Raw genomic sequence first — 21,383 nt, 5'->3', positions numbered from 1 at the left:
AGTCTCCCTATCCCAGGAGGCCCTTTGCCCAGGAGAGCAGGAGCAGAAGCAGCTGGCCAGGCAGGGCACTGCTTGTGCAGAGCAGGAACTGGGCCCAGATGCAGAGCTGCCCCACTAGCTGTTCTCACTGACCACCCTCCTAGAGGAGGGATGCTTGAGTCCTGGGGGCATTCACGGGGTGGGGAAAGGCAGGGGCTCTGGATTAAGAGGGGCCAGCGGGCAGGATGAAGTTGATGCCTCCAGCCATCTCCGAAGAGAACCTATTTCTGATGTTCACCTTTTCTGCTGCCTGAGAAGTGGCGTCTGGGTCACGGCATCTGCTTCATTTCCCCTCAGCACTGGGTCAGCCTGCTGGGAGCACTTCCTCTGGCATTTGGCCTCAGGCAGGAAGAGGGAGGTGGGTGACTCCTCTCCCAGAGCCTGGCCAGGGCTCAGAATGCAGGGACTTTCTGCTGATGGAAGGACACCGACTGTCTCTGCTTCAACTTCCTGGGCAAGTGGCCCATACACAGCTAAAGCCTGGTCCCCCTGCACTGCATCCCTGGAGCTCAGCTGGGAGGCCACCAGGGACAGGGAGCTTGCTCTGTCCTGAATGAGCCTAGTCTCACCTCCAAGAGTGTGATTGGTTTAGGAATTTTAGCCTGAGGGCCAACTGAGACTCACCTCAGGGTCACTTCTCCCTCTCACCTTAGCATTACCCTTGGAGCCCATCTAATTCCTCCCTCATCCCCAGCAAATTCATAAAGCAAAGCAAAAGAGAGGTCCTCCCAAGTCTTTCTTCAGATGAAACACCCCCATTTCTTAGCCACCTTCCCAGCGGTGTGGCTTTGGGTCCCACCACCAGCCTGGTAGCTATCCAAGGACCCTACTCACGTCCCTCTAAACCCTGGTGTGAGGTTGATGCTCGTGTTTAAAGACTCCTCATGTGGAACCCTCCTACACTGTTGGCGGGAATGTAAATTGGTGCAGCTATTATGGAGAACAGTATGGAGGTTCCTCAAAAAACTAAAAATAAAGTTGCCATATGATGCAGCAATCCCATTCCTGGACATATATCTGGATAAATCTATAATTTGAAAAGACACGTTCACCCCAATGTTCATTGCAGCACTATTCAGCACTACTGTACCACAATAGCCAGGACATGGAAGCAACCTAAATGTCCATCAACAGAGGAAAGGATAAAGAAGATGTGATGATAGGTATAGATATAGATATAGATATAGATATAGATATAGATATAGATATAGATACATGAAATAATGCTGTGTGCAGGAACATGGATGGACCTAGAGATGATCATACTAAGTGAAGTAAGTCAGACAGAGAAAGACAAATACCATATGATATCGCTTTTATGTGGGATCTAAAATATAACACAAATGAACATATCTATGAAACAGAAACAGACTCATAGACAGAGAACAGACTTGTGGTTGCCAAAGGGGAGGGATGATGGGGGAGAGATGGACTGGGAGTTTGGGACTGGCAGATGCAAACTATCATGTATAGAATGGGTAAACAAGATCCTCCTGTATAGCACAGGGCACTGTATTCAATATCCTTTAATAAACCATAATGGAAAAGAGTATGAAAAAGGACATATACATATGTATCACTGATTCACTTTGCTGTACACCAGAAACGAACACAACATTGTGAAGCAACTATACTTCAATAAAAAATTAAAAATTAAACAATTTTAATTCCCTGCCTCCAAGTGCTATTCCTCTCTGAACGCTGCCTGAAATGCCATCCACCTGCCTGGAGCATTGCAGCATTTTCACAGCCATCTTCTCATGCAGGCTGCATATAAACCTTCTGAGGTAGGCAGGGCTGCTATTGTTAGGTCCATTTTTCAGGTGGGGAAAACTGAGGTCACACATAAAATGCAAACTCCAGTCCAGGACTTTGAACAACAAGCCTGATGTGCCTGGGAGACTTGAGGGGCTGCATCCTGGGGACCCCATTTGTGCCCGGCGCATAGAAGGGGCCTGTGTGCTGTTAGGGGCTGAGGCCAGAGCTGAGAAGAGGCGGAGCGCCCTCGCAGGGCCTTCTGTGGCTGGGCCTGCACCGGGCCCCGCCTGGCCTCCTGCCTGGTGCCTGGGTCCCCACACTCCAGCTGTGCGGAGCCACGCTGGCCTAGAGCTGCAGGCAAGCAGCACAAGGCCTCCCCCACAGCCGTGCCACTGGGAAACGGAGGCAGCAGGGGCCCGAGGCCTGCAGAGGGTGGAAAATCCTGGGAACAGAGCCCCAGCGGGCCCAGCCAGCACCTCATTAGGAGGCCCGAAGCGGGGAGGGGGCACATCAGGAACAATGTTGTGTATTTTTCTATTTTTAAACAAGCTGGAGGTCTCTGGGGGCACAAATGAAGTTATCAGAAAAGACACAAGTGGAATAAAGCCTCAAGCCAGCAGGCTGACAAGGACCCTGGGGACCAGGACTCTTGAAAAGCTGAGGTGGGGTTTGTTTATCCTCTGAGAGCGCAAGCCTGGGACCAGGGTGCCGGACAAGCATGTCCCCAAGCCCTCTGCAGCCTGGTCCCTCTGGGCCGCCGGGGAATTTGGGTGTGAACTCTGCTTTAAAAAACGAGCCCATCAGTGTCATCTGCAGCGTGTGGGAGAGGCCCCACCTCTGGAAGGAAGCCTGGGTTCACGTCTCACCTCGGCCACGTGAACGCCTTTCCCAGTGGGCAGAGCCCAGCGGAGCCGGTGCACTGGGCACCCACTCCCAGCCCGCCCACGGCTGGCTCCACCCCCGACAGGCCCTCCACCTACCAGAGCCTCCACTTCCTCCTCCAGCAATGGGCCGACCCACCTCATCGTGACTCCCAGGTAGCGCTCACCGGGAGAAGCAATGAGATGCTGTGTGCACCTGGGGAGGGCTGAGGCACCCGTCTCACTCAGTCACCAATGCCCTGGAAAGGGGGCTTGTCCTTTCCATCCCAAAGGTTAAGATGCTGAGGCTCAGGCTCGGAGGAGCTGAGGAACTCACCCTGCAGCATTCCACCTGGAGTCCACTCTCTCTCCACAGGGTCATCTGCCTTGCAAGTGCTCTTGGGAGATTTGAGAGAAACATGGATCACTGATAGAACCAATTCAAGGCCTGGATGAGAATTAGCTCTCAGAAGTAAGAGAAGTGATAAGAAGCTAGGCGAGCAGGACTTGAGGTCAACGGTCCTGGTTTGGTTCTGCTTTGAGCTGCAGACAGTCACCATAGCTATGTCCCGGGGTCGGTGACAGGGTCCAATAGGATGCGATATGTGAGCTGGCAGGGGCATGGTCAAACTCTGCGCCAATGCGAACCAAACCGCTCTCCAGTTCTGCTCCCTGCCCCTCGCTCCCTGCTGCAATGTGAAATATTGGTTGAGCAAATTGCACCCAGGCAAGCAAGGGGAGGGCTACACATTGCCCCCTTCCAAACCAACCAGAGGCCTCTGCAAGTACAGAACCATCCGCTGGGATGCCCTGGGGGAGGGGCTGCCCTTGGCTGTCCCACAGCCTCCCTCCGGCCACATTGCCCCCAGCTTAGAGCCACAGGTCTCGTGCCTTGCCCTGGATTCTAGAGAGAAAGCTGAGGCTGAGAAGGAAGGAACTGGCCCAAGGCCAGTCAACCAGAGGAGGGAAAAGCTACAACTAGAACCCAGAGCTCGCCCCTACCATCCAGGCCTTCCTAACTACCTGTGCGGGAGGCATTACACGCCCATTTGGAGGATGAGGAAACTGAGGCCCTGAGAAGAGCAGTGACGCGCCCAAGGCCGCTGGTGTCTGTGCTGCAGCCACGGCTGGAGGCCAGATCCCATCTCTCTGCCGCTGGCTGCTCAGGCCAGAGCAGAGACTGTGTCCTACATCACCGAGCTTTTTCTGAAACGAACCACTTCTTAATTCTTTGGCTGAATGTCTAAATAAGGATTTTTGCCAATTCTGAGCCCTGCTAACTGATGAAGTTGTCAGAAAAAGATCTAATGATGCTTAAAAATGCGGGGAGCGAGCCAGCTGCCAGATTGCCCTCCGGGCTCTGACTCCGCATCAGGGAATCAGGACCCTCCCTCTGGGCTGGGGGGAGGGGAGTGAGTGCTGGCGGGGGAGACGCCGCTGCATTTCATCAGCTGTGTGACCCCTTTGATCCTCTGCTCCCCCGCTGTAAATGAGGATAACTTTGAGGATTAAATGAGATGATGGGTGTGATACCCCAGCACAGCGCCGAGCACAGCACAGATTTCAGGGCAGGCTGGGACGGTGGGGGTGGGGCGGGGAGGCCGGCTGCCTGAAATCTGCCCAGTGGACAGAGGTGGCCCTGCCTACAGCCCTGGGTGAAAGAGAACTGAAGTTGCCAGCTCCATTTGAGGCCCCGGGTCACCCACAGTATTTATCTTGGGAGGGAGGGCTGGGAGAGCCAGTGCGCTTCTCTCTGATGAGATGAAAGGCTTTGAGTGACCTCAGGCCCTGTGAGGTGGGGCCCTGGGAGGCTGGGCTGGGGCGCTTGGCGGGCCGGGCCGTCCCTTTGTTCTCTCTCCTTTCTCAGTGGAACATTTGTTCACGCGGGAGTCTGGGCACCAGGGGTGGGGCCTGGCTTGGGGACGAGGGAATCTGACAATTCCCAGGCCTGCCACGGGAGCCTGAGAGGCTGGGCGCTGGGAAGGCCCTCCTGAAGTGAGCTGGGCCAAAGTGCAGGCCTCTCCAGTACATGAGACACACATGCGTCATCTACCACCCAAGGATGGGTGGGCTCGGAGGGTGACCCAGCCAGAGACGGGAAAGCCATTCCCACCTCAGTCACCAACTGTCCAGACCGTCAGCTCCTTCCCATCCTCCTTCCTCCCCCGCTACATACATGTACACATGTGTAGATGTACATACACACACCCACACGTCTCGCTTGCTTGGAGACCTAGATTTCATCCTTCCTAGTAGATGGAGAAGCATGGAGAACAAACAGGTCTTGGGTGCAAATGCATTTTCGTGATTGCCGGGCTGCGGGTAGAGCTTTTCACTAAGACTCAGCTTCCTTGCCTGTAGAGTAGGGAGGTACACTGTGCTTCACAGACCTGCTATGAGAGGCAAACGCCGCAGACCGTGAGAGGGACTCGTCACTGTGAGGCACACGACCAGTGGCAGTGGACCTTTGGGGCTGGAAAGTAGAATTGCTATGACCATCCAATCGGCTGCTCCTTTTTTTTTTTTTTCAACAAGCCAGGGAGAATATCTGAGGAGGAGGGAGTGGTCCAGGGCAGTGGCCTAAATACAGCACGAGGATTATTACTGGTCCAGCTGTCCTGGCCTGAGTTGTGGGTGATCAAGATACCCCCACCGCCCCTGGTGCCTTCCCTCCACGTCCAGTTCTCTGCCCTCTGGCTGAATTCGGGGCACTCAGAAGACCCTGAGCTCCTGGGAGCCAAGAGGTGAATGTCAGGGGTGGGCAGGCCAGCTCCTCATCAGGGATCACATTTCAGTCGGAGCTTCCCGAGGATGTGTTGGGAGCTCAGAACGTGGAGCCTGGAAATAGTCTGGCCAGCGCAGGGGGCATGGCTTCCAACCTTGGCTCAGGCTCTGATGGGCCCTTGACCTTGGACAGTCATGTCCCATCTGTGGGCCTTAGATTTTTCATCTGTCAAGGCCTCTCTGCCCTTGGGAGATGCAGTAAGCTGGTGGCCATGAAAAGGCTCTGACAAAGTTGATCCAAAAAAGGCACTAGGACGTCCCCCCAGAGTCAGTCACTGCCACCCCTCCCACTCTGAGCTCTCCTCAGATGGACAGGCGGATTCAAAATCTCCCTGAGTGTGTTGTCACCCATGGAAAAAGAGAACCCAAAGGCCTTTCGGACCCTTTCCAGCCGGGGACTCTGCCAGACGAAGCAGGATGGTCATTTATAATAACAGAGTTTTCACTGGACCAATTGCTTACCCCCTTTGACCCTCTGCTTCCGCAGCTGTCAATGCAGATAATAACTCAGCCAGCCGAGGGCTGCCGGGAGAGTTGAGTGCAGTGCCCAAGTGCCGAGCCCTGACCCTGGCCCAGCTACAGGATAGTACCAGGGAGGTCCTTCCCCAGCCCTTGAGGAGAGGTGCTGTGCCCAGACTGGCCTGGCTGCCCCAGAAACCGCTCAGCATCCTTAGAATTTGGGAGGAGACACCAATAGCATGACCAAGGTGTCTCTAGCTGGGTCTCTCTGGGAGGGACTCGGTAGCCTTTGTGAGCCTTCTTAGGCCCCAGTATTTGGCACTGGGGTTGAGAATCTGAGCTCTGTAAAGCTCCCAAGGTTTGCAATTCTCCTGTTTGTTCTTAACCTTGAATTTGCTGAGAAAATTCCTTTTAAGCCCCCAAGACCTCACTTGGTGCACAACATGCAGGAAATGCATAATAATTACTTCTGGGGTGAATGGCTAAGGACGAGGTGTGAGAAGCCCTATTCATCAGCCTCCAAAAAAGTCTCTCATCCGTGGGAACTGCCTGCTGGTAGTCAACAGGACACGGAGTGACATTTCCCAGGGGTCCGTGGGGAGGGAGGGGCTCCCAGAGCAGCGTGGCTGGGCCGGAGGATGGTGTGGGGATGGGAAGGGAGAGGGAACAGCATGCGAGCGAGGCTCTGAGGACACCAGCCAAGCGGAGCATTTGGGAGGTTGGATGTGGAGAGCGGCAGGGGAAAAGTTTGGGGGCAGCTGCTGTCTGCGTGGAAGACTGAGAGACAGCGACACTGAGGAGTGGGTGCTTTTTTGAAATGTTTTTGAAACGTGTTACTGAACATCAGGAATGCAGGTGTCAATCCTGGGTAAAGATGACAAGCTGAATGCTTGCATCTGTTTTCATTCCCTTCTGACACCCACTAAAATTATAGTAAAGGAGTCTTTAGAGGCATGACCCCCCCACAACAGAGAGAACACAAGGGAACAGTAGCAGTTGCTCAGTGACACATTCGGGAAGCAGGTGAACAGGAAGCAAGTGAATGAGAGGTAACTGACCTAGCAGATATGAGAGGGCAGGACCCTGAGCCCACAGCTGGGAAAGTGATTATCAACCTGTTCTACATCCCAGAAGCTTCTAAAGGCTCTGGACCTGGAAACACCAGGTTGCACTGGAAATAGATGTTGGCTGAAAGGAGGGTTGGTTGGCAGTGCTGAGAAGCAGTTGGAGTTCTAGACCTCCCCTGCATTTGATGCTAGGGGGTGACTGCCGCTCCCCAGCCCCTGCAGAGGATTGGAGGGTTGTTCTCTAGGGATAGTATAGCAGAGGCTTTCAGCACTGGGGATGTCAGTCGCTGCTGAGAACTAGAGATTAAATAAATACACATGTGCTGAAGTCTGAACCTCCACCAGCCCTCTTTCCCAATGAGCTCCAGAATCCTGGCAGCTAGAACTTCACTCCTGTTCTCGAGTGTCCTCAAGAAATGGCCCCTTCAGCTCACCCTTCAGGGAAGCTCCTGGTTGATAAACCCCACCCAGAGACTGGAGCTCTGACATAGCTTTTTAGCAACCACCTCGCACTCTTAATTATGAACAGACAGTTACCAAGTATTAAGGAAGGCTTCTGACGTGAAAGATGCTAGTGGAAACAAGCTAGTGGAAAAAAGTGCTTTGGATTACAAATTGGGGAAGACATTTACATCCAGGAAAAATGAGAGGATACTATTTAAAAAAGGGAGAGAAATAAACAGAGAATAAAAATGAGCTCTTGGAAATGAAAAGCATGATGGCAGAAGTGAAAAACTAAACTGGAGATAAAGATAAAATTGAGGAAAGCTCCCAGGAAGAAGAGCAAAGGGATGAAAATGAAACATACAAGAGAAGAGATGGGAGTGAGTTCATTGCAAGCTATTCTAAGCAGATGAGCCCCGTCTATTAGAAGGCTTCCGAAAGGCTCAGAAAAACTGGGGATAAATGGAAACCCAGCTGGAGCTGAAACCTCAGGAGCCATACCCGGAGCACCTCCTGACATCTTGGGCAGGTTCCCAAATCTCTCAGTGATTTTACAGAGATGATGCTGGGATAAAACGTAGTAGGGACCAGGCTGCGCACAGACCACCTGCATGCAAGAACCCCAGAAAGGGAGATGGGAAGAGGTCGGAGGTGTGCGGTGGCCCCATTCAGTGTGAGAGCTTCCATCAGATCCCCCGTGAGACCTCAGTATCTTCCCCCAAGTCCTGCTGCTGGCTGTCCTGGTCCCGGAAACTCGAAACCCTGTGGGTCACACCATGCCACTACTCATCTGTGTTTACAGAAAGCAAGATTGTTATTTACAAGAACAGAAACACTGAGCTAATTCACTTTTAAATACACCAAACAGAGCGGCAGACGAAAAGAAAACAGAAACCTCTGGGTAAAAAGGGGCAGTGTGTCCCGGCTGGGCAGGGCCTTCCTGTGGTCAGGCTTTCCTGCTAGTCTCTGCTGCTCAGGTGGTTCTTGCCTTCCTCTCTGCGGACGGACAGATCCTTCCCAATATGAACCAATCTACTTTTTCCATGGGTGAATCCAAGTTAAGAAAACAGAATTTTCTTTCCAGATCACTCAGGACCCTGAGCCAAGTAATACCAGTACCCAGAGCTCCCTGGGGCCCCGTTCTCAAAGCTTTTCCAGAGATGTGTTCTGGGCAGGGTGAGTCACCCAGCTCCCATCCTTGGGGCTGCAGAGGACATGGGGACACTCGGGCCGCCACCTCCCATCAAGCCTCTCCTTGCTCCTTTTGGGAAGTCAGCTTTCTGCTTCGACCAAGATAGGAAAGGCAGAGAGGGAAACTTGACTCCTGGAGCTAAATCCCCAAATGCTAGTCTGAGGACCAGGAATCATCAGGGACAAAGTTCCTGACAACCAGGAACAGAGGGAGAAAAATTAGAACAAAAAGGGAAGTGTATGGAAAGAACTATTATTGCTTCTGGGATTAGATTCTTCTTACGTTTTTGTTCTAAAATGAACATCTTTTCAAAATGAAATGATGATTGTGGGTGACGTGTTTTCTAAGTACTTACTTGGCAAAATTGGAAAGTTGGCATCTCTAGCTAGTCCTTCCTCAAAATAATAATTTGGGGGAGGGGGTGGATTTTATTGGACTATGAAGGTCCAGAGTCTGGGCCATACTGTGGTCGATGACACAAAGGAGAGTAAGACCAAGCTCTGGGCTAGAATCAGAAGCATAGGCTTGGAGGTTGAGGAGGGCACCAATGCATGCAGTCAGTCTCTTCTGACACCTAGGTGTGCGCTAGAACACTCCAGCTAAATGCTTGGCCCACCCTGCTTGCTGCCCTTCAGTGACAGGGAACTCATTCCTTCTGTGTGCAGCTCTGATGATTACAAAGTGCCTCTTTGTGCTGTGGAGAAACTTGCATCCTTGGACCCAGGCCTACGCCTGAGAGCGTCTAGAGCCAGGCCTTTCACCTGCAGGAAAACAGCTCCATGCTGCACCCCTCCTTCCCCGTCTTCCTTGGCTGGGATCTATTTGCTGCCCCCCACCCCCAATCATTCCTCTTGTGAAGTGACGTGCTGATATCACTTGCCTAGCAAGTGAGCTCAAAGCCAGCTCTTCTGCTCCTGGCCCTGGGCCCTGTCCCCTAGTTCTCTAGATGGGGCAAAGGCTCAGTGTCCTCAATTTATGAAATGGTACTTGTTGTTCAGAACCAGTTGGAAAAGCAACAAAGAAATCAACATGGAAAAAAAAAAAAAAAGCAATGCACAAAAAAGTCAATGTGATCCCAATAAATACTTATATATCCACATTTTTTCAAAAAAAGTATGGAAGGAATGGAAGGAAATAAGGCAGGATGGTCACGAGGGTCAGGCTACCTGATGATTTTACCATATTTTTGCTTTTCTGTCTGTGGTTTCCAGGTTTTTCTGCCATGAGGTGGTTTTTATTAGTAGCAGAGAATAAAATAATGACTCTTTAGAAGGATGAAATAAATGTAAAATTAACCTCAGCCCAAGACCCCATCTCAGTCCCTGGCCACTGTCCAGTGAACCAGCTCCTGGGGCTCTAGGGCTCCAGAGACAGCCCCAGATGGTCACGGCCTTGCACTGGGGCAGTGGTCCGCCCGCAGACCCTCACACATCACAGCACTTTCCAGCAGCCCGACATTCCTGCCACACTGGCCCCCAGCCCCTGGCTGCCAAACGATGAGCCCATGGACAAGCAGACCCCAGAGCACCCTGGGTCACTGCCAGCATGCTCCTGCCCAGCTGCCCCTCCTCCGCTCTTCCCCAGCCTTGCAGCCCCACCCCAGCCTGCAAGTGGAAGAAGGGAAAAGATTGGGAAGCAAAATGAAGGGTGCAGAGGACCCTGGCTCATCCTTGCAAGGTCTGTCACAAAGCACAGGGGGTGCACATTGTTTTGCAGACAGGAGATTGAGCTTAGAGGGGAGATGTGTCATCCGTGGAGCGTGATGGATCTGGGCCCGGACCCAGCCCTCTGATCTAGTCCAGTGCTGGCTCCTCTGGGGCTCAGATCAGAGTCCCGAGGCGTGACTCGGGTGTGCTAGGTCCATGCAGAGTGCTAGGGCAACAGGTCACACGACACCCTCTGTGCCAGCCCTCCGGGGCAGGCCTTTGCCAGCTACTCCCCAGGGCGCTTGGCAGTCCCAGGCACATGTCAGCGCCGAGCCAAGCCCCGATTAGAAGTGGAGGCCTGGCCTGGGGGTCAGAGTCCTGCCTGACTTCCAGGCTTCGCTGCGTCCTATGCCCCCGGGTGAGGTGTTGCCCTCCCAGGGACTCAGTTTTCCGATGGATAACACCAGAGCGGAGAGCGTTTGACAGGGATTAGACGGGTGGTTTCTAAGTTTCTTTCCAAGCTTAGCATTCAGATATTCTGGGACGGACCAATGACACTGCCCGCCACCCGGGGAGGGGAGGACAGCAGCGTCCCATTCAGCCTTGCCTCTGGGCTGCCCCTCAGCCCTGCTCCCTGAGTGGGCAGTCCATGTCTGAGAGACGTCCCCCACCTTGTGTATGAATGTTTGTGGGGCTGGGGGTGTGCAGGGCTGTGTGTGTGAGTAGGGGGTCCCAGGAGGACAGGCTCTGCATTTTGTATCCGGGACAGACACATTCTCCAACGACGTCACCTTTCTGAGGACTCTGCTCGCAGCTCCGCCATCCCACCACCCCTCCACACCCCTTCTGGTTCCAGCCTCCATCACAAGCCCCAGGCTCTGAGTTCCTTCTCTGTCTCTGCCCTAGAACAGGTCTGTTACTTGGGAGGGCGCCCCCCCCCGACTCCCTCCCTGCGCACCCCCCCACCCTGTGGTCTCTCCCTCAGAGCCCCTCCCCCACCCTGCCCTTGGCCTTCTTTAAAGAGGCTCCCACAGCTCTCTGAGCCTGTCTTGTTCCAGACAGAAATGAAGATGGACTCTCATTGCACAATGACACCTTCAAACCATTATTCTGCCAAGAACCGAATGAAAAATTGGGACGCCTGGCACTGCTGTGGTTTGTTAACCTGACGTCGCCTCTCTACGCTTTGCACAGTTTAATTAACATCTCAGGAGTGATTGGGGAGCCCTTTCATTGCGCACCTCTGGGCTCTTCCAGGTGCCCTGGGGGAAGGGCAGGGCCTTTTCACAGCAGAGACAGTTGCTCAAGGAAGGTCCCTAAAAGACTGGGAGTGCGGGGAACGGGCAGCTCGAGCAAAGCACGGCCTGTGGGAGTGCCTGGGGCCTCAGGGAGCACTTGGAATCCCAGCCTCCCCACCACTCCGCCCATTTCACAGGTGAGGACACGAAGACCCGTGCTTTCCGCACCTCAGCGGATCCCAGTGACACGGCCCCACCCCCTCCACCCCACCCTCCAGACTCACCCTCAGGGCTGGCAGGGAGCTGACCTGGTCCGTGGTCAACGTGGCCTCTTTGTAGTACTTCCCTGGGGGACAGAGCTTCAGGAAGGAGTCATGGATGCTGAGAAGAGAGACGTGGTGGGCTGGGAGCGGGGGCCAGCAGGCACCCTCCCCTGCAGGCTCTCTCTGGGGGAAGGGGACTCAGGATTAATTGACACAGAGAAGGCATTCCACCCTTCCAGAAACATCCCTGGGATTCCAGTGTGCCCAGCACACCATGGGAGAGGCAAAGCTAGGCCAGGCGCGAGGAAAGGTATGTGAATGTGCTCTGTAGCCTGAACACAGTCTGTAAGTGCGCCGGGAAGGACTTCTGTCTTAGCTCTCTCCAGTCCTTCATGTACAGATAGAGAAACCAGGGGGGCCTTGGGGAAGCCAGCGTGCCACCCCAGGCAATCTGTCCAACCCCACCCTCAGCCCAGAGGGAAGAGGTCGCTTAGTGGGTGTGGCCGAGTCAGGATTAGAACCCAGCTGCCTGCAGCCAGCAAACCACACAGCCACACAGAGCCAGCGAGCTGGTTCCAGACCGTGGGACTGAACAACGGTCCCCACTGATCTGATAATCAATGTCTGTCTGCAGACCTCCTCACCGCTCCAAGGGATTTTGCTTAGGAGGGACAGGCAGGTAGAGGGGAAATAGCTGTGTAACTACTGAGAGGGAGTGGGCAGGAGGGGACTCTGCCTCAGGCCGGGAGAATGGACTCTGTCGGCCTTGTAAGAGTCCCCCCACCCCAACAGTCGCCAGAGGCCTGATACTGACAAGGCGGGGAGGGAGTCGAAAAGCGGGGTGTGGAATGGGGGAGGGGAGATAGTCTCCAGGAAAGTATGGGCGGGGTGGAGGGGCACTGAAGGACAGCAAGGAGGAGAGGAGGGCCATAGCACTTGGAGGGTCCAGTGGCCTACAAGGGGAGGGGTTGCTGGTAGAGGTCTGCCTCAGCCCAAAGGAGTATTTGATCACTGTCGTTGTTAGAATTGCGGGTGTAGGGTGATAAAAAACAGACTGACGTTTGTACATTTTATTAATTTTTAAGAATTCTCTGGGGCCCTGCACCTGTATGGCTGGCCCCCCGGGGTGGGCTACTCCCGCCGCCCCCACCCTGGTCCCCCACTGGGCGTGCCTGCTACACGCTGCCAACTCGCATGGACATTTTTCGTGAAACCTGCAGAAAAATCTTGCAGGGTGGGGACCATTATCTCTCTTTTACAAATGAGGAACCTGAGGTTCAAGGAGGTAAAATCACTTATCTTGCCTAAGGTCACACGGGGTAAGCGTGAAGCCAGCGCTGCAGAGGCCAGAGCTCTTTCCCCAGGAGCACAGAGAGGGACGTCTGAGAAGGACTGTGGGAGTGGGGTGGGGAAGAGAAGGAACCCCCACTCCCGTTGTCACCTCCCTTCTAGTTTCCCCAGCTCCGCGTGCACTCAAGTATATTAGCTCATTGCGTCTTCCCAGCAACCCCACGCGAGGGGTATAGAAGTGATCATTCCTATAGATGGGTAAACGGAGGCTCAGACAGCTGAAGGGGTCTGCCCAAGGTCATACAGCTTGGAAGAGGTAGAGTGGGATCTGAACCCGAAGCCAGGCTCTTCTGGCTGTGCTGCCCACCGCTAAAGGGTCTACCCCCCACCTAGGTGATGACAGACTCTCAGCCCCACCCCCCTCGCCCTAGAGTGCCTTCTGGGAAGCTGTGGGGAGGGCCCTAGAGAGCCTGCTGAGTGCTGTGGGGAGGGCCCTGCCCGGACTGCATGCCTCCCCAGGCCGCCCAGTGGGTGGGCTGCCCACAGATGAATCGTGGCTGCATCTCGGCTGCCACAAAATGTTCTCCTCCTGCAAATATGGGTCAGCCGGCTCTAAATGGAACTCTGAATTAATCACTAATGGACTCAAAAGTCAAAGCCATTTGAAAAACTCACACATCCCGCCTGCCAGAAAGCAAGCAGCCCAAGCTGCGTCTCCCTTCCACACCTAGCCAGACAAGGGGAGGGGCTGTCTGCAGGCTGGGAGGCTGAGACGTGGGAGGAGACCAGCTCCACTGCTCTCACTCTGTGGGACCTTGGACCTGCCGCATCCCCTCTGGGTCTCTGTTTGCCCTCTGTATAATGAATCTCAGCCACACCCTCCGTTCTCCAGTTCAGGAATTCTCTACCCCTCTCTGGCATCCTGTCCAGCCCCTTGCCTCTGAGGCCTACTAATTTAGTCTTTTTCAACTGGGTTCCACGTTAGAATCATGCGGGGAGCTTGTGAAATGATCAGCTCTAGAGATTCTCATTCAAGGCTAGCGTGGGGCCCAGGCACCTATAGGTTCCTCACGCTTCTGTGTTTGTGTTGTACAGGTAGGACGGAGAACCCGGCTCCAGTGAAAGCCTTCAATTCCACTCCTCCCATCCCAGCCTAGTTTCCCCCGACCTGGGCTTCACCCCCATCCCAGGGGGTTAATTGTCCTTTGCCCCATGGAATGGCCTGCAGGTATTTTATCAATGGCCTCATCTTTAGCCTGAAAATGTGGCTTTTAGTCCTATGATCTGCTATTTCCAAGCTGCGCGACTTTGGGCAAAGCACTTCATTTCTCTGAGCCGGTTTCCTCATTTGCAGAAAGGAGATGAAAATACCATGAAGACAACAGCTACCACAGTCTCAGCACTGACACTTGTGCCAGGCACTGCTCTAACTCCTGACACGGATTTGATCATCTAACTGTCCTGATAACAAGCATGTTGATACATATGTTACTTTTTGTAAGTGTGGAAACTGAGGCTCAGAGGGGGTAAGAAACTCACTCAAGTTCACACATTAAGAAAGCGGCAAAGCTGAGCCTCCAACTTTGGCCTTTGGCTTCCAGGAAGCAAGACTGTAACCACTTTGTCTGCTGACTTTCTGGTGCTCCAGGAGGACCAGGAGCTAATGGCCAGGACAGGGTGTGGAGAGTGGAAGGTTTGGGGACCTCAAGAGTGCTAAGAGGATCGAGGGGCCTCATGGCCAGGTCAGCCTGAGCAGGAGCTAATGGCAAAACTTCAGGCCCCCACATCAGACCCATCCCAAGCCCAAGATCATGTCAGGAGCCATCCCTGAGAGATACAGCATAATCCAAATTGCTCAAACTGAGTCGGGCTGACTGAGCCTCAGCCATGGAGGTCTAAAGGAAGCCCCATGTGCCCTTTCTGAGTCAGGTTCCAGACTCAGGACCTAGAGCCACAGCTGAAGATGAAGGCCCAGGATGGCCAGTGCTCTGAGCCCAAAGAGGCATCTGGAAGGCCGGAGTTTCTAGGGCAGCAATTCAACCAGAAGTCAGAGAGGGCTGACCTGAACACTGAGGACGAAAGAGACCCTGCTCTTTCAGAGACCAACAGGATGTGAAAGAAGATTCCCATAGGCTAGAAATTTAGGGTGGACAGACCCCTTCTTGGAGAACCGAGCCAAGGCAGCCCTGATGGGGAAGAAGCTGTCACATGTGGTCTGCCCTTCCCATTATGTGACATCTGCAGATCCGGTGACCAGGCCTCTATGTCCTACACAAGTCACAGATAAGAAGGTGGGAAAGCATTAGATAAGGGCAGAGCCACCCTCCTGCAAAGATTGCCTCTGTTTATCAGTCTCTTGGATACTTTTTTTTTTTCAACTGGCTAAATCCATCCAAATGTACTGTCATCCAAGCCACATTTCTTTGTCACGTTTGTAGGAAAATCACAACAGATTGTCAGAGGTGATGTTGGAAAATTGTCCAAAAGTGATCCGGGCTCAGTCTGGCTCAACTTGGCCATGGAGCTCCTGATGGCTGCTTTCTCTCCCCTGAGCATCAAGTGCCATTTGCTCCCTGAGCCATGGCAAGTGCTGCCGGGCACCTGTATCCAAGCTGCCCCTTCACACTACAGACAGTGCATCCACACTAACCCTCATGTGGTCAGTGTTCAGGTCCCCTCCAAGGAGCTGACCTATGATTAGCTTGTGTGTATGTGTGTGTGTGTGTGTGTGTGTCCTTCCTAAGATATTCTCTGTGTGTGTGTGTATATGCATATAGGTGTAACCCTTTACTTTACAAAAACAGTATCATCCTATATATACCAGTCTAGTTTACCAAAGTAAGACAGTTAAATTGGTTATAAAAGCCAATAACAATATAAGGCTTACAATTAATATTACTAATACCCAGTATCCTATACCTCCTCTTTATCTCTGCTCTCCAGGGGCAGGATTTTTTTAAAAAAAATTTGCTGTTTCTCTTGGTTCTTCCTTAATATTTGCATAGTATTTCTAAAGACGGTGTTGATACTGCCATTTGTTGGTATTTTTTCATTGTAGACTTTATCTTGTGCCCTCTCACTATTAAAAAGAATTTATCTCTATATGTATACTAGTTCTCCTTCCCCTAACCTCCCAATATAAAATGATTTGTCTGAATCAAAATTCAGTGTTTATATTACTATTATATACATATTTTTATTTTTACATTTATATGTATTATTACGTATTATGTATATATTATTCAAACATTGCTCTAAGCTGAGTTCCCTAGTGCAATGTGATTACATCTTCTTTCTTGCAAGATGCTTTGTTTTTCCCAGAGTTAATAATCGCTTTGTTTTTTTATTGCTTAGGTTTCAGTGTTTCTATCATTATTTCATCCCCAAACTTTCTGCAGAACTGTAAAGTTCCTCTTAATATGGTTATATACATTACATCATCCACAGATTCATTTAGTTTTCTTGAGGGCATCACTCTTGGAACCCCTATCTCCTTAATTCCGATCTGGACTCATTGCTTTTCAGGCCTGCTGCAAACACAATTATCATCCTCGGGCTTCTCTTCACCGTTGTCTTTGTAATTCCATTGTGTTGACATTCTCTGTTTCCTGGTTCCCGTGTCTTCTTTTCTCTTAGTTCACTTCCTAGTCTTAGTGGAGAACTTAGTTTACTTATTAATTTTAATGGAGGCTCCAGAAGCTCCCTGAGACAAGGTGCATGAGGTAATTGTTTTTAGAATTCATATGTCAAAAAAATGTAATTTCACCTTCACTCTTGATTAATAGTTTAGCTATGACTTAATCCTAGGTTGGAATTTTTTCCTTAGAACTTTGAAGGTGTTTAGCCACTGTCTTCCAACACAAGTTCAAAATCATTCGCTTCCTGATCCTATGTATGTATTGGAAGTTTTTAGGATCTTCTCATTACCTCTGGTGTTCTGAAATGTAATGATGATGTGATTTAATGTAGGCTTTTAAAAAATATTTCTTCAAATATCTAGTGTCCCTCAGCTTTTGATTCATACCTAACTACTGAGGCTCTAGCAAGCTAACCAGCAGCTCATCCTTGCTCATCACTGTGCTTGGTGGTCCTGAGTCAGCAGCCTGCCTCAGGCCAGCTCTCTCCGCGTGATGAGCTCTGTCCTCTGCTGGCCTGGGGAAGGGGTGCCAAGGGGATCGCAGGGCAAGAGAAGGAATCACTTAAGACTTTCAGTCCACCTTTCTGTTTTCACCTGACCCTGCACCCTGGCATTCAGAGGTTCCTGAAGCTTTCTGAGTTGTTGATTCCATCATCCCAACCCCTGCTTTCAAGCAATCTGCTTTCAGCTTTCTGCTCTGCTAAGTCTATATCATGAATCTATTTGGTTTCCACTTTTGAAATTTTTGTTGATCTCTCTCATCTGCTTTCATCTCTTGAATTCTTTTTGTCCTTATGGATTCCTTTCATTCTTCTTTCTTTTCTTTTCTTTCTTTCTTTCTTTCTTTTTTTCTTTCTTTCTTTCTTTCTTTCTTTCTTTCTTTCTTTCTTTCTTTCTTTCTTTCTTCTTTCTTTCTCTCTTTCTCTCTTTCTCTCTTTCTTTCTTTCTATTCCTTTACTGTCCTTTTAGAAGAAGAAACAGAGATAAAAGAAGATGCTCAAGTTTCCATGTTCACCGGAAGTCCCAGCACTTTGCTTTCTTTACTTTATAATATACCTTGGAGATATTGCTCCACACCCAACATAAAACTTCTCCTCCTTCTCTCTAAGGGCAGTGCCCCTGAGGGATGGATCCATCCATGTTTATTTCATCCATGCCCTCTTAATACAAGTGCAGTGACCAGGTCAAATTGCCTTTCCCTTTCTGAAGCATCCTTCTGGTCCTTCCACTGTTCTCTTCCATTCTTCAAAGCTCTTGACAGTTGTTCCACATCCTCAGATGCTCCCCAGGATGTAGTCTTCTGGGTCTGGAGACTCACCTTGCTTTGAAGCAGCAGAGAGCTCTCCCTGGTATTGCCCTACCTGTCTTGGTTTTTCTGTTCCTCCTCTGTACTTGTCCCACTCTGTCTCATTTGAAAGTCTCCAATATGGTGAAACAAAAGCAGACTAGGGGCTGAGCCACTACACCTCCTCTCTGCCTTCCTGAAGCAATGGCCTCCCAACCCTCTCCCCCAGCACTGATTCACTCTGTTCTCCAAGGCCCCTTGGGCGGCTCAGGCATGGAGCTGCCAAAAGAAGGAGTGGGCCAGAGAGAGCTTTGAGAGAAGCTGGTTAGAGAAGCTGGGCTGCAGTGGAGCCTTTACTTGCATCACTCACTGGGACCTGCCACTCCAGTACAACACAGATCGGGCCAGGCCCTTCCCATGGGGAGGTCACCTTCAACAAGGGTGGAGAGAGGCGGGAAATAGGAGCTGCGCAGGGCCTGTCTCATGGACTTGGGAGGCAATTCAGAAAGGAAGAGTCCCTAAGGACAGCTCTCTACCAGGACATCTTTCTCAAAGGCCAGTAGAGAACACGTGAAGGTGGAGGGGCTCCCCTCCCATGCTCATCTCTCTTGGCTAATCCCCCCTCCCCACAGCCACCACACTGGTGGTGGTGGTACAGCACGTGAGGAGCCCTAGCAAACTAGAGAAGACCATTTGAATAGAGTCCTTGAACTTTCTGGATGGAAGGAGGAGCAGGCATGGTCATGCAGAAGTGGTGAGAAAATAAATTGGTGCAGATCTTGTCATCCTTGTGGACATTTTAAACAAGCCCACCCTTTGTCCAGCATTTCTTTTTTTTAATTTTTAAAAATATTTATTTTATTTTTGTCTGCATCAGGTCTTATTTGTGGCGTGCGGGCTCTTCTTTGTGGCATCGGCTCAGTAGTTGCAGCACACAGACTTAGTTGTCCCGCAGCATGTGGGATCTTAGTTCCCTGACCAAGGATCGAACCGGAGTCCCCTGCATTGGAAGGGGGATTCTTAACCACTGGACCACCAGGGAAGTCCCCAGCCAAGGATTTCTATAGCTAGAAATCTCTCCTATGGATTTACTCTGACCTGCCTGGATAACTCTTTGTACATAAATGTTTACTATAGTATTGGTAGAACTAAAACCCATAAACAACTTAAGTGTCCATTATAGGGGAGGTAGTGAAATAAATATTTCTTCTATAGGAAAGAATGTTCCTTAGCCATTAAAAAGAATGAGGCAGATCTCTATTTGCTGTATATAAAACTAGCCAATATAAAAACTTGAAAAAAAGGAAAGGTCCAGAACAGCATAATGCTACACTCTAAATGGGTAAATGCTACAGTATGAATGGGATATAATTTTTGAAGGATACTTATGTAGATCTATCTATGAAAATTTTTTCTGGAAGCCTTGACAAGAAACTAACTGTGAAGGCCTGGGAAGAAGGGAGGGAGACATTTACTTTTCATTTAGAACGTCTATGCCATTTGAATCTTCTGGCCAGGCTCACATATTACTTTAAAATGTTTATTTCCTTTTTATTTGTGCTCCTTTTTAGAAAATATCAGTAAGGGATATATGGGTAGTAGGGTATGGATTATTTGGAGTTTTGCCATATTTTTCTATATTTCAAAAAGTGAGCAAAGACTCATTTTAAAGGCAAAGTAAGGTAATCCCATGACTGTCCCTGGTCTCCGTTGCTCCTTGTGCCCTGGCCGTCCCTTAGCCCCCATCTGTGCCTGGGGGGGTGTGATCTCCTGCTTGTGGCGGAATCATCTTCCTGCCTGGGACCCTGAGTGGGAAGTGTGGCTTCCAGGTTGGGCGCGATGGCTGGGGAGGGCGAGTCCAAGCAGAGACAATGAGAGCGGAGGGTCCTACGGGTCTAAGGGTGGTCTCCTCACTCCAACCTCAGCCCACCCCAGCCCAGTGCCTTAGTGAGCTCCTTTATTCCTCTAACAGGTTTTTGTTGAGCAGCTGGCCCCGGGCCGAGCGCTCACCTCTCTCTCCTGCCATCTACGCCCTCCGCAGTCTCACTAGGGGTCCTTGTGAGGGTTGTCTTGGCCTGGAGCCCTTCCCCACTGGCCATCAGGTGCATAAGAACAGGGGCCGTGGACGGCTCACCTACACCCCCGGTGCCCGAGGCACCCAAGTGAAGCTTGGGAGGGAACGGCGGGCTAAAAGAGATACGACAGTGCATCAGCTTTACCCAGCTAGTGGGTTACCGGGCCAAATGGGCTCCAGACCTGTCTCCTTAGTCCTTCCCTCCTTTTGCTTATGACCCCAGGGAGGACCTCCCACCTCTGCAACTTTATGAAGAAATCTTGCCTTGGATCCCATGACAGCCTCAAGCCTGACATTTCATTCAACTGTAGTCAGGCCCTGGGAATCATGACCTCGGACCCTCGGGGCTGGGGTCGGTCTCTGCCTGCCCACTGCCAGCCTGTCTCCAGGACTCTGTGGCTCTAAGCAGGGACCACACTCAGGGACCAGAGCGAGGCTGTACCAGGGCAAGACTTCAGCTCAAGGCGAGGGAAAGGGGCCCCCCTCTACTCACCACAGGATTTCATTTCTGGTCAAGAACGTCAAGGCCTGCAACAAACCACAGAGAGGTGACCTGCCTGCTCCTGCCCTGGCCCCCAGGGGAGTGGGGAGCGTCAGGGGTTGGGGAGGAAAAGCGCATGCTCTCATTGCACAGCCAGGGAACGGAGACTCCTAGCCCTCAGCAATGGATGCCCGAGGTGGTGGAGGAGGAAACTGTACCCCACCCACCTCCCCCATCTCTGACGGCCTTGGGAAGGAGCATGTTGGTACAGACCCGCGGAAAGGATTGGAGACAAACTAAAACCCTGGGCTCTGGAGCAGGAGACAATGGAGGAGGGGCCCTCGGAGGGCTGGTCTGGTTCACATCCACGTAGGTTTAGCAAAGGTGATGGCCACCGCAAGAGTTTTCCCAATTATCCCACCTGCCTTGGGAAGTTCCCACCTCTGCCCAGAATCTCCTGCCTGGTGTACCCACCTGGTATTCCTCCAAGTCCTCCCAGTGCATCTGGTACCTCAAACATTGCCCCATGCCAACCTCACCCTTCCCTCTGCCAGTAGTGGAACCTCAGCCCCAAGAGCTCACCAGCTGAGCACCAAGTGATTGGTTGCCATGGTGACCTACATTCCGCCTTCTGCCCATTCTACCTGAGCCCCTGAGTGGGCAAAGAAACAGATTCTTTTGGTTCCCAAGGCTAATAGACATCACTCCCAAAACAGCAAACAGAAAGGCAGCCCAACAGTAGGTTTGAGAGTCATACTATTGGCTCAGGGGTCACACAGCCTGGGTTCCAATCCCAGATCTGTCACATGCTGACAAGACACGTGACTTTGGGCAAGTTAAGCAACCTCTGTGTCTTAGTTTCCTCA

General features: G+C 51.6%; 1 protein-coding gene across 1 annotated transcript in view; it reads right to left on the bottom strand.

Annotated features, from left to right (window-relative positions):
• The window catches only part of CIB4 (calcium and integrin binding family member 4), a 51,264-nt gene extending 30,219 nt beyond the window's left edge, over positions 1–21,045 (bottom strand). Inside the window, exons 1-3 of the mRNA XM_057743028.1 lie at positions 20,992–21,045; positions 20,530–20,564; positions 11,772–11,868 (exon numbers count right to left, since the gene is read on the bottom strand). Of these exons, the coding sequence (XP_057599011.1) occupies positions 11,772–11,868; positions 20,530–20,564; positions 20,992–21,045 (186 nt within the window). The remainder of the gene's footprint in view (positions 1–11,771; positions 11,869–20,529; positions 20,565–20,991) is intronic.
• Between the last annotated feature and the right edge of the window lie 338 nt (positions 21,046–21,383).

The sequence above is a fragment of the Hippopotamus amphibius genome, chromosome 7, assembly GCF_030028045.1.
Source record: "Hippopotamus amphibius kiboko isolate mHipAmp2 chromosome 7, mHipAmp2.hap2, whole genome shotgun sequence".
Lineage (NCBI taxonomy): Eukaryota > Metazoa > Chordata > Mammalia > Artiodactyla > Hippopotamidae > Hippopotamus > Hippopotamus amphibius.
This window is presented reverse-complemented; position numbering and strand designations above follow the sequence as displayed.